General features: G+C 47.9%; 1 protein-coding gene across 4 annotated transcripts in view; it reads left to right on the top strand.

Annotated features, from left to right (window-relative positions):
* Ptpra (protein tyrosine phosphatase receptor type A) overlaps window positions 1-10,039 on the top strand; it is a 111,439-nt gene extending 101,400 nt beyond the window's left edge. For all 4 annotated transcript variants that reach the window (XM_076570643.1, XM_076570642.1, XM_076570640.1 and 1 more), the window contains 4 exons: window positions 4,296-4,421; window positions 4,502-4,653; window positions 8,196-8,331; window positions 9,399-10,039. In XM_076570643.1, the coding sequence (XP_076426758.1) occupies window positions 4,296-4,421; window positions 4,502-4,653; window positions 8,196-8,331; window positions 9,399-9,473 (489 nt within the window). In that variant the 3' untranslated portion in view covers window positions 9,474-10,039. The remainder of the gene's footprint in view (window positions 1-4,295; window positions 4,422-4,501; window positions 4,654-8,195; window positions 8,332-9,398) is intronic.
* Window positions 10,040-10,931: the final 892 nt, after the last annotated feature.

The raw sequence follows: 10,931 nt of genomic DNA on the forward strand, positions 1-10,931 counted from the left end.
GATCTTCCCTTGACGATGGCCTGGCATATCAACAGCCACTTGGTATCTAACAGTCCTCAGCTTCTCCCAGGACTGGAGAAGCAGAGAAGCCTGAACCTCCAGTTGATCTAGACATTTCCCACCATTTCGCTTTTTTCCTCTATCCAGCCCCTCAGCCTTTGCACACACCCTCTCCATCCTACCTCCCAGGTAGTACAAAGCCACTGGGAAAAGAAGGTGTATAGACAGGCCAGGGCTCTGAAGTACAAGTCTCTGAATGTCCTTAAGACAGGGTCACCTTTTGTAATTACCACACGAAAGAAAAATGATGAAATTTAAGAAATATAAAATAAAAGAAAAACAAATAAATTTTAAAAAACAAAAAGAATTCCAGGCCAGATATGGACGTGCACACTTTTAATCTCAGCACTATGGAGGGAGAGGCAGCAGGACGGGTCTCTATGAGATCGAGGCCAGCCTGGTGTACACAGCAAGTTCCAGACCAGCCAGGGCCGCATAATGAAACCTGCCTCAAAAAAAAAAAAAAAAAATCATTAGCAAGGGGTTTCCTCAGGACTAGAGACAAGAAGAAAGAACAGACTCAGTGCTGGACCAGCAGCTTCATAGCACATACTTAAGGTCTTTTTTTTTTTTTGAAAAAAGACTTAAGGCCAATTTAAAAGTAGTGTTGTCTGGTGTTCCAACTATACAGAGATCTCAAAGATGCTCTAGGTCAGCTCCTCAGTGTAGGAAATTGCTCCTTACTCTCTATTCCTCATCATGCAGCCTCTACAGGGCACCCCCAGTTTCAGAGTATCATCTTTCATCCCTTATTTCAGGCTGTGTTCCATAATGCTTATTTTTTGAAGCCTTTTTGCCTCGAGGTTGTGCATTGTAGTAAGGACAGGTGATTCACTGTCCATGATATACCACTTAGCGGGGATCAGAATCATTAGAGTGAGGCTAGAGAAGCTAGTGTGGCCTGGTAACAGGTATTTCCAAGCTGTAGCAATGAGTTAGGACTTTATACCAAAGTGAAGAGCCCTTGAGAGGCTGGAGAGATGGCTCAGCAGTGTGTGCCTGCTGCACAATCAAGAGGACCAGCTTTGGATCCCACACCCATGGAATAAGCCAGGAATTCTACATAGTCTTGTAACCCCGACTCCAGGGGGCAGACAGGATTGCTGGGGCTTTCTGGTTTCCATCCTCGCTGAGAAATGAAAGCCTGGGTTCAGGGAGAGACCTTGCCTCAAAGAAGTAAGTGAGGAGTAAAAGGACACGTGATGCCCTTCTTTTGGCCTCCTCATGTGCACACTGGCACATGCACATACACACACACACAAACACACACACACACACACACACTTATATATGCACAAAAACACCAGTTAATTTTTTTTTTTTTTTAGAAAGAGCCTTTGTCAAATCTAATATATCTATCTCTTAAAAGCCCTCTGGGTCAGTGAGATGGCCCAGTGGGTGAAGGTGCTTGCTACTAAGCCTGACTACCTGAGTTCTGTCCCCAAGACCTACATAGTGGAAGGAGAGAACCAACGCCTGCAAGTTGTTCTCTGACCTCCATATGCACCCCATGGCATACTCATACACACAATAAATGAATAAGTGTTCTTTATAAACAGAACTCTTCACCCTGACAAGGTGGCACACACCTATAATCCCAGCACGTAGGAGGCAGATATAAGAGGATCATCACTCATTAACTCAACTCTGAACCCATCTGTTCAGTTAGGATCTCTACTGCTGTGAAGAGACACCATGACCACGGCAACTCTTATAAAGGAAAAACATTTAATTGGGGTGGCTCACATTTTCAGAGGTTTAGTCTATTATTATGGCAGGAAGCATGCTGGCATGAAGGCCGACATGGTGCTGGAGAAGTAGCTGAGAGTTCCACATCCCTCGCAGGCAACAGGAAGTAGTCTGAGCCACCGGGTGTGGGTCGAGCATATATGAAACCAACCACCACACCGTCTAAATAAGTGTGCTGTTCACCCGCGTGCTCTTGTCACGAATCTAGAGTTACTTTCTTCCCCAGCCTTCCCTGCACGCACTCTGTCTGGGAGTCTGTTGGGGAGTCCGGATAGCTGTTGAGCATGCCCCCCCTTTCTACAGCTTAACCACTGCCACTCACCGTTATTTCTGACATGATGAGGTGCAGACATGTGGGGCAGTAGTGATGCCTGCCGTGCACCCCGCCAGCACAGCACAGGTCCTCACCCTGAGTAGCCTGACATCATTCTTTCTGTGTGCTGTCCAGACCTTAGTTCTTCATGTAGTGAAATGGTGCCTTTTTGAAAAATATAAATGTAATCATGTCACTCCTTATCTTAAAATCCTGCTTGGGTTTGTAGAGATCTTGCTGGAAAATACCCATGCATGTGTAATTTAAGACTATTTAGTGGTGACAGATAGTTCCCAAACTATGTATATATGTATGTATGTATGTATTTATAGACCAGATCTCATGTGTCTCAGGAGGGCCTCAAGTCCACTGTGTGGCCAAGGATAACCTTGAACTTTTGATCTTCCTGCCCTACCTCTCTTGAGTGCTAGAATTATAAGTGTACACCACCATGACTAGTTTTTTCTGTGTTGGGAAATAAACCCGGGGCTTGCTCAATAACTTAGCTACATCCCCAGCCCTGTGTGTTTCTGAAATTCTCACAGCATTTTCCAGGCTTGCCTTTAAATCACCATCCTTTAACAGAGGTGGTGGCCCATACCTGTAATTCTAGTGCAGGGGCAGGAAGATGTCCTTTGAGTCCCAGGCCAGGCAGGACTATATACTGAGGGACCTTGTCCTGAGGGGGAGTAGGGGGGCGGGGTGGTGTTTCAGCGTCCTTTCGCCTTGCCCTCCCAGACGCTCCAATCACAGGGATGTACACCCTTCCTCTCTGCTACATCTGCGCCTCCATCTTCTGCTCTCCATGTGTCACTTTCTTCATGACCTTGTGCTCTCCACTGACCTAATCATCAGCTTTCTTCCTATCTCCATTCCTAGCAGGAGCCCTAGGCATTTTTAGCCTGGGCCTTCCTCCTGGGCCTCCCCCTAGATTCCTTAGGCTCACATTTTGGCCCCTAAGAAAGGTCCTTGCCTCTGTCGACTCCCAGCATCCACTAAAACGCGGCTGCAGTATCAGCTGTCACCACCACCACCCCACCTGCACCTCCCCACACACGGCCAAGAGGCCACCTCTGGTCACACTGTCCCTTTAATGTATCCTCTTTTCTCTCAGAGCATTTTATTTTGTTTTTTTCACTCCAAACTACTTTGATTTTTTTTTGTTGTTGTTGTTATTGCTGAGCCCACATGGAGAACTAAATTAAATGAAGAATCCTATTACCTTCACCAAGTGAGGAATGCCTAACTGGAGATCATCCCCCGACATGAGTCTCACAGCTGTAATAATCTATGAAGTATCTCTTCATAACATCCAGATTTATTTCAATCAGTACACCTTCCCTACCTCCCTGCGATAGCTCTTGTCACCTTGAGACTCACATAGCATGAGTCTGCCCCCAGTTCAGTCAGGACCAAATGAAACTACCTTAACTCACGGTCCCCATTAGCCAGCTGGAAGAGGCTTCATTCTTGCTCTTCCCACCCCCTCCTCTTCCCCAACTTGAAGGGGCCTCTATCTTCTGCCCCCTCCCCCTGTAAGTAACTGATTTTATGACTAAAAAGCTGCTAGCTATGGTCTTTGCTACCTATTTATTGGTTGGATGGGTGGGCGGGTATTTTTTAGACAGATCTTGCTGTGTAGTCCAAGCTAGCCTTGAACTCTCAGTCCTCTGCCTCCCGAATGCTGGGGTTACAGTCGTGAGCCACCACACCTAGCCCTTGATATCTAATTCTCTTCTTATAATGTCTGACGGTGCTGGCTTGTTCTGCCCACTAGCAAGGTAGGAATGCTCAAGCTAGCAGCCTTGAGGCATCCCTTTAACTATTCCACATTAAAGGGCTAGGAGCACCCTGTGGGCCCAGCATGGTGGTGCACACCTTTATTCTCTGCACTTGGGAGACAGAAGGATAGATCTCTGTGAGTTTCAAGGCCAACTTGATATGCCTCGTTAGCTCAGGCCAGCCAGAGCTACAGAGTAAGACCCAGGCACACAGGTGGTGCACACATATACATACATGCAAACAAAACACTCCTACATAAATCTAAAAATAAATGACAGAAGGAACGGTCCCTGTGCTGGAAGGAGCAAGAATTTCAGGGCGCTGCAGCTGCTCTCCTACACATAGTGTTCTAGCCCCTGACCTCACATACCTCTCCCATTTGTCCCTCCAGGAGAAGTGTGCCCAGTACTGGCCATCTGATGGCCTGGTATCCTATGGAGACATCACAGTTGAGCTGAAGAAGGAGGAGGAATGTGAGAGCTACACTGTCCGAGACCTCCTAGTCACCAACACCAGGGTAAGATGGCTATTGGGTAGGGCTGTTCCTACGGGAACAGCAAGGCTTCCACCGCTTCCCTGACCCCCCTTCTTCCCCAGGAGAACAAGAGTCGGCAGATCCGACAGTTCCACTTCCACGGCTGGCCTGAGGTGGGCATCCCCAGTGACGGGAAAGGCATGATCAACATCATTGCAGCGGTGCAGAAGCAGCAGCAGCAGTCGGGGAACCATCCCATCACTGTGCACTGCAGGTACTGCCGACCCCCCCCCCAACTCACCAGGGGCCACGGGAGAGCAGGAGAGGTGGGGTGTGGGGTGGTGTGATGGTATCAGCCAGACCTCGAAGGATACACACACAGAATGCTGGTGAGCACCATGGTGTTTGATGATCCAGACAATGGGGTCATCAAAGGGACCTTGGAGTGTGAATTCTGCAGAGCATGTGCTGCGGAAGTGTTCGTGTGCAGATCTTGAGCATGGGACAGGATTCAGGGGAGCAGCGAGAGAGGCCAGCAATGGAGAGATGGCTTAGGTGATGTGCGGTGCAGGCCTGCTCTCCTGAAGTAGGGGCACAGAAAAAGAGTATTTTGAGAATGGTTGGGGGGGGGGGTAATCAGGGAGTGAGCCAGGTGTTGTGGCCCACGCCTTTATCCCAGCACTCAGGAGGCAGAGGCAGGTGGATCTCTGTGAGTTTGAGGTCAGCCTGGTCTACAGAGTGAGTTCCGGGACAGCCAGGCCTACACAGAGAAACTCTGTCTCAAAAACACAAAACAAAAAACCAGTGAGACTGAGAACAGAGGAAAAGTCAAGAATGCCTCCCAAGTTTGAGCCCAAATCAGCAGGAACATGGACACAGTAACAAAAGAGCAATGTAAGAAGGTTTATTTGGGGCAGCAAGGGACTCGTGTTGGAGACGGTGTTTTAGAGGGATTAATATTAGGCTGGGGATATAGTAAAGCCCTTGACTAGCATGCTCAAGGACCTGAGTGAGGGGAATCCCAGGAAAAAAAATTTATCCTGAGGTATGTCCTTAATAGTGAAGTCTCACCAGGCATTCTCAGGAAGCAGAAGTAGACAGATCGTTAAGTTCAAGGCCAATCAGGGTTATGTAGTGAGACCCATTTAAAAAAAAAAAAAAAGTACAGTCTCTCAAAATGTCTGTGCCTACTCTAGGGCTGATGATGTAGCTTTGTACACCACATAAAACCAAGCATATTGGCAGATGACCTGTGATCCCAGCACTCAGGAGGTAGAGGCTGGAGGTTCAGAAGTTCAAAGTTATCTTTACTGTATAGCAAAACAGTTAAAAAAATTATTAGTACTAACTTCCAAGTCCTTTCTTTTCATTCCGATTATACTATGAACAGTGTGTGTGTGTGTGTGTGTGTGTGTGTGTGTGTGTGTGTGTGTGTGTGTGTGTGTGTGTTTCATTCTGACACTCCATTGTGGCTCCCCCCATCTAGACTACATGTGACCTCAACATGGCTGGAGAGAGTGCCTTTCCACCTGGACACAAGCCTCTCATCTGTGACATGCTTCAATACCTTCTCTGTGGTTGTCATCCTCATGAGCTGCTCCTTCTCTGTGCTATGCTGTTTCTACCCCATCTATGACCCAGTCTTTGGTTCCATTCCACAGACAATGCTTTTAGGTAGCCCATCTAAACTCCTTTCCTTACAATATTCACTGCCAAATCTCAGTCACTGGTTCAAACTCTCCCGTAAACTCCATATTGCTCTTTCTGGCATTTGTGTATCTAGTACTCAGCATTTCAATACAAGTATCTGATGCTTAAGATTCAAGTCATGCTGGGCAGTGGTGGCGCACGCCTTTAATCCCAGAACTTGGGGGGCAGAGGCAGACGGATCTCTGTGAGCTCCAAGATAGCCAGGGTAACACAGAGAAACCCTTTCTCAAAAAACTTAAATATATATATATATATATATATATATATATATATATATATATATATATATATATATATTCAAGTCATAATTCTTGGTCTTTCTTCCAGATCTTACCCAAATCAGTGTCCTTTCTACTTCTGGAAACTCTCTTTTGTTGTCTTAATTTTTATTTTTTGTGTAAGGGTGTTTTGTCTCCATGTATGTCTTCATACTGGGTGCATGCCTGGTGCCCAAGGAAGCCAGAAAACAACATTTGATCCCCTGGAACTGGAGTTACAGACAGTTGTGAGCTGCCATGGGTGCTCCTAACTATCGAGCCCCCTCTCAAGACCTCTCTTTTTGTTTTGACTTGTTTTTAATTTTGTTTTTGGAGACAGGGTCTTACTGCATCAACCAGGCTGACCTTTACAGAAGTACCTCTGCCTCCCGTGTACTCAGATTAAAGGTGTGCACCAGCACTCTTGGGGACCTGCTGAACTCTTAGGAGAAGGCTTAGAACTATCCTGTCCTCCTCCTCCTCCTCCTCCACATGATGTTTGAGCCATCGGTAAAGCCTGTTCTGCCTGCCCCATCTTCTCAGAACCCAAATATTACAGCTCCTCGGGCCAAGCTGCCTTTTCTCCCATACTGGCTTCCTGGTAGACCTCCCTTCTCCCCTCCCCCTCTTCTCCCCCCCCCCCCACTCTTCCCCCTTCCTAACACAGCAGCCTTAAAATCCTAAAAGAAGTCTGACAGGGAGATGGTCTGCTGGTAAAAGCACTTGCCATGCAAGCCTGACAGCCCAAGTTTTATCCCCTGAACCCGGAACATAAAAAGCCAGATGTGGCACTCCTGCATCTATAATCCCAGCACTCCAACAGTGAGATAGGAGATGAGATGGAGAATTGGCCAGAAGCTCTCAGGTCAGCTGGCCTGATGTTGACTATGCCTCAACAAGGTAAAAGGCAATAACCAACTTACCAAAGTCGTCTTCTACTTCCATGTTGTGCATGCCCCCAAACCCCGCAGTCCGTTCACACACTCCCACTCATCTCACACACAAATAAATACAGGGTTTTTACAAAAAGAATCAGTAAGACTGGACTGCTCCTGCCTAGGCTCCCAGCAAGGGCCCAGTATGATGGGAGGTCTCCTTGCTAGTCAGCTAGGCACACCAGCATTCTCCTGGGCTCTTACCCATACCTGCCATTCTCCTTCCCCTTCTGCACCAGGTCCAGGGCGTTGTTTGAGCGCCCTCGTCCCCTAAGAGGCTTGTTCCCAGAGAGCCAGCCACAGTGGTCACTGCCTCTTTGGTGTCACTTTCAGAGAGCCTTCCCTGAGCATCCTGCACGGGGCTCTGTTCCTCTTTTTTTTTTTTTTTTCTTCTTGCATATCTCACTGTCTAGAACTGCTGAGTTCACAGCCCTGCCAGAGAGCAGGCACTCAGTGTCTGGTAAGAAAATCAACTGGTAATACTGAACAAAGTGGATCAAGTCAGGATGGAAGGTTGGATCCCTTTAGAATGGAAAGGAACCAGCAGATACAGGTGCAGAAAGTTTGAGTCAGCGGTTGTGAGGACGACCTGGTCATTGAAGGTGGACAGCAAGAGGTCAACCGGCAGGGTCTGTGAAAGTTGTCACTGCGGTCCCACAAGCACATCCTAATGCACACAGGGAGGGCAGCAGGAATCCATCCCTCTCCAGAGCTTTGCTCTCATGAAGCTCCAGGCTGAGAGGGCAGAGGTGAACATGGGTCTCCTGTTCCACTGACGCCTTCCCCTGGCAGCTCCCTGGATGACTCATCTTTCCAGAAACCAGCTCTGCCTGCATCTGCTCCTCACTACACTTGCCCCTCAGGATAGACAGCCACAGACAGCAGGTGTGGTAAGTGTGTCTGCTCTGTTTCAGCGCCGGGGCAGGACGGACAGGGACCTTCTGTGCCTTGAGCACAGTCCTGGAGCGCGTGAAAGCAGAAGGAATTTTGGATGTCTTCCAAACTGTCAAGAGCCTGCGGCTACAGAGGCCACACATGGTCCAGACACTGGTATGCTACGCGTCTTTGTGTGACTACACTAACCATAGCCCTTCCCTGTTAGGTGCAAGCCTCATAGTCAGAAGGCAGGAAGTGCCTGGAGACTGCAGAGAGAGTTCAGTGGGTAACAACACTTGTTCTGGAAGCATGCTAACCTGAGTTCAAATCCCCAGCACCTACCTAAAAGGCTGGGCGTGGCTGTCAGTATCTGCAACCCCAGCATTGAGGGCAGACACAGGTAGATCCCAAGGGCTCACTGGCCAGCCAGCCTAGATGAAACAGCCATCTTCTAGTTCAGTGAGCGACCCTCTCTGAAGCGAATAAGGTGAGAGCAGTTGAGGAAGACACCCTACTTGATGCTCAGGCCTACAGGTGCACAACTACACCCGAATACCCACATGCATACATCACACGTGCATGCACCACACATGCATGCACTCATCCACCTACACATGTGCAAAGGCGTGCCTGAATAACCCACAGGCTTTGTGCTCTGCTTTGGGTTCTGGTAGGAAGGAGAGGGCAGGAGTGCCTGCCTTTGTTTTGCTGGGCCTTCCTGTTCAGAGTCTGACTCTTGACAGTCTGTATGTCCACAAAGGTTTTCCCGAATCTTGTGGAGCTAGAAAGCCTTGAGGGGAAACCTGAACTTTAGGAGATCTGAGAGGAGATGAGGCTTGCGGAGTTAGAACCATCTCAACCTGGCAGCCTGGGCCTCCCAGATGCTCCATGTTCAGCCTCCAGTGCTTACATCTGACCCTGCAGGACCTAGAACTCTCCTCACATGTTTAGTCAGCTGTTTGTAGTCCACAAACATTCCTTTTTCTCTCAGTTTTCCCTTTTAAAAACTGGGTCTGTTATCCATGGTGGTGGCTCACACCTTTATTCCCAGCACTCAGGAGGCAGAAGCAGATGGATCTCTGTGAGTTCAAGGCCAGCCTGGTTTACATAGGGAGTTCCAGGCCAGCCAAGAATACATAGTGAGATGTCTAAATAAAAAGGGGGTGAGGGGTCAGTTAGGAACCAAGCTTCAGCAATCCCTTTGGTGACTAGTTCTCTTCCTGCCTCTGCTTGTCCTTCAGGAACAGTATGAATTCTGCTACAAGGTGGTGCAGGAGTACATCGATGCCTTCTCAGACTATGCCAACTTCAAGTAACAGGTGACAAGGCCCACAGACAAGAGAATTGCCTTTAATATTTTGTAATATTCTGTTTTGTTAATATACCCAAAATTGTATATATCTTATAACTGTTTTAGAAATGGCACATAGGCTTCTATTACCTATTAGGTGGAGATTTTGTATGTAAATGTGTTAGCACTGATAGTCTTTTTTCCAGTGTTTTATTGGGGAATTAAATAGTGTGATATTTGGATTGATATGAAATCCTCAGCCTGGAAATTGGGCTGGATTGTTCTTTGCTTTAAACATCTTTTCCTAAAGAAGACAAATGTAAGGCTCATTCCAGGGAGCTCGGTGCCAACTGAAACAAAGCACAAAGTTCTCAGAGCTCTTGAGGAAATGGTTGTCTCACTCTCCCCATGCAGGCCTCTTTCCCTCCCTGTACTGTAAATACCCCTCCCCTTTCCAGTCCACCCTTGTCTCCCACCACCTCCATCCCAGTATCAGCCACCCCAGCATGGGGAATAATGAGACCAGAGCGGTATCTCTGGCACCACACTAGGGATCATCAGGTAATAAAAACTTTTGATTCCCTGAGGAAATGTCGGTCCCTTTGTCTTGGGCAGGGCAGCCTTATTAGGCTGGGGCTCTCCTGTGTTGTTCCTCGCCCTGCCACTGGAAAGAGGACTCTGTTTTCTGTCAAGTGCAATCATCCCAGCCGCCCACCCAGCTTTGTCCCCTAGACAGACAGCTAGGTTCTCACTGAGTTTCTCTAAGGGAAAGGACACCAGGGTCAGAGGAGCTGGTGTGGACTTGAGCTGAGGCCAGTGTGGCCTCTCTAGTTTCTATCCAGAAGAAATTTTTAATTGTTTTCTGGAGGTGTATTTATTTCTGTGTGTAAGTGTGAGCACACACATGCCACAGCACACTACTGTTCAGGGGTTGGGTCTCCCCTCAGCTTGTTTTTGAGGCAGGGTGTATTAGTCACTTTTCTACTCCTGTGATCAGGCACCATGACCAAGGCAACTTAGAGAAGAAAGGTGGAGCGTGGCGTCAGCAGGCAGGCATGGTGCTGGAGCAGTAGCTGAGAGCTCACATCTTGATCTACAAGCACGAGTCAGAGAGAGAGATGCTGGGAACGACACAGGCTTTTGAAACCTCAGAGCCCAGCCCAGTGACACACCTCCTCCAACGAGGCCACACCTTGTAGATGTAACCATCCGTCTTATTTAATAAGAAACACAGAACCAATGTGAAAGAGAAAGCCAAGAGGTCAGAGCTCAGAGCTAAAATCTTACCCTTCCTCCTGCGGTGCTCCTACCTCTCTGAAAGAGAGCTTCTTCCTATGTGTTTGTCTTTAATATAGTCTTTCTGTTCTGCCTTCTCATTGGTTGTAAACCCAAACACATGACTGCCTCATCACTGCCTGTAAGTACAGCCCTCCAGGTCTTAAAGGCATATGTCTCCAATGCTGGCTGTATCCCTGAACACACA

The sequence above is a fragment of the Peromyscus maniculatus genome, chromosome 4 (genome assembly GCF_049852395.1).
Source record: "Peromyscus maniculatus bairdii isolate BWxNUB_F1_BW_parent chromosome 4, HU_Pman_BW_mat_3.1, whole genome shotgun sequence".
Classification (NCBI taxonomy): Eukaryota; Metazoa; Chordata; class Mammalia; order Rodentia; family Cricetidae; genus Peromyscus; species Peromyscus maniculatus.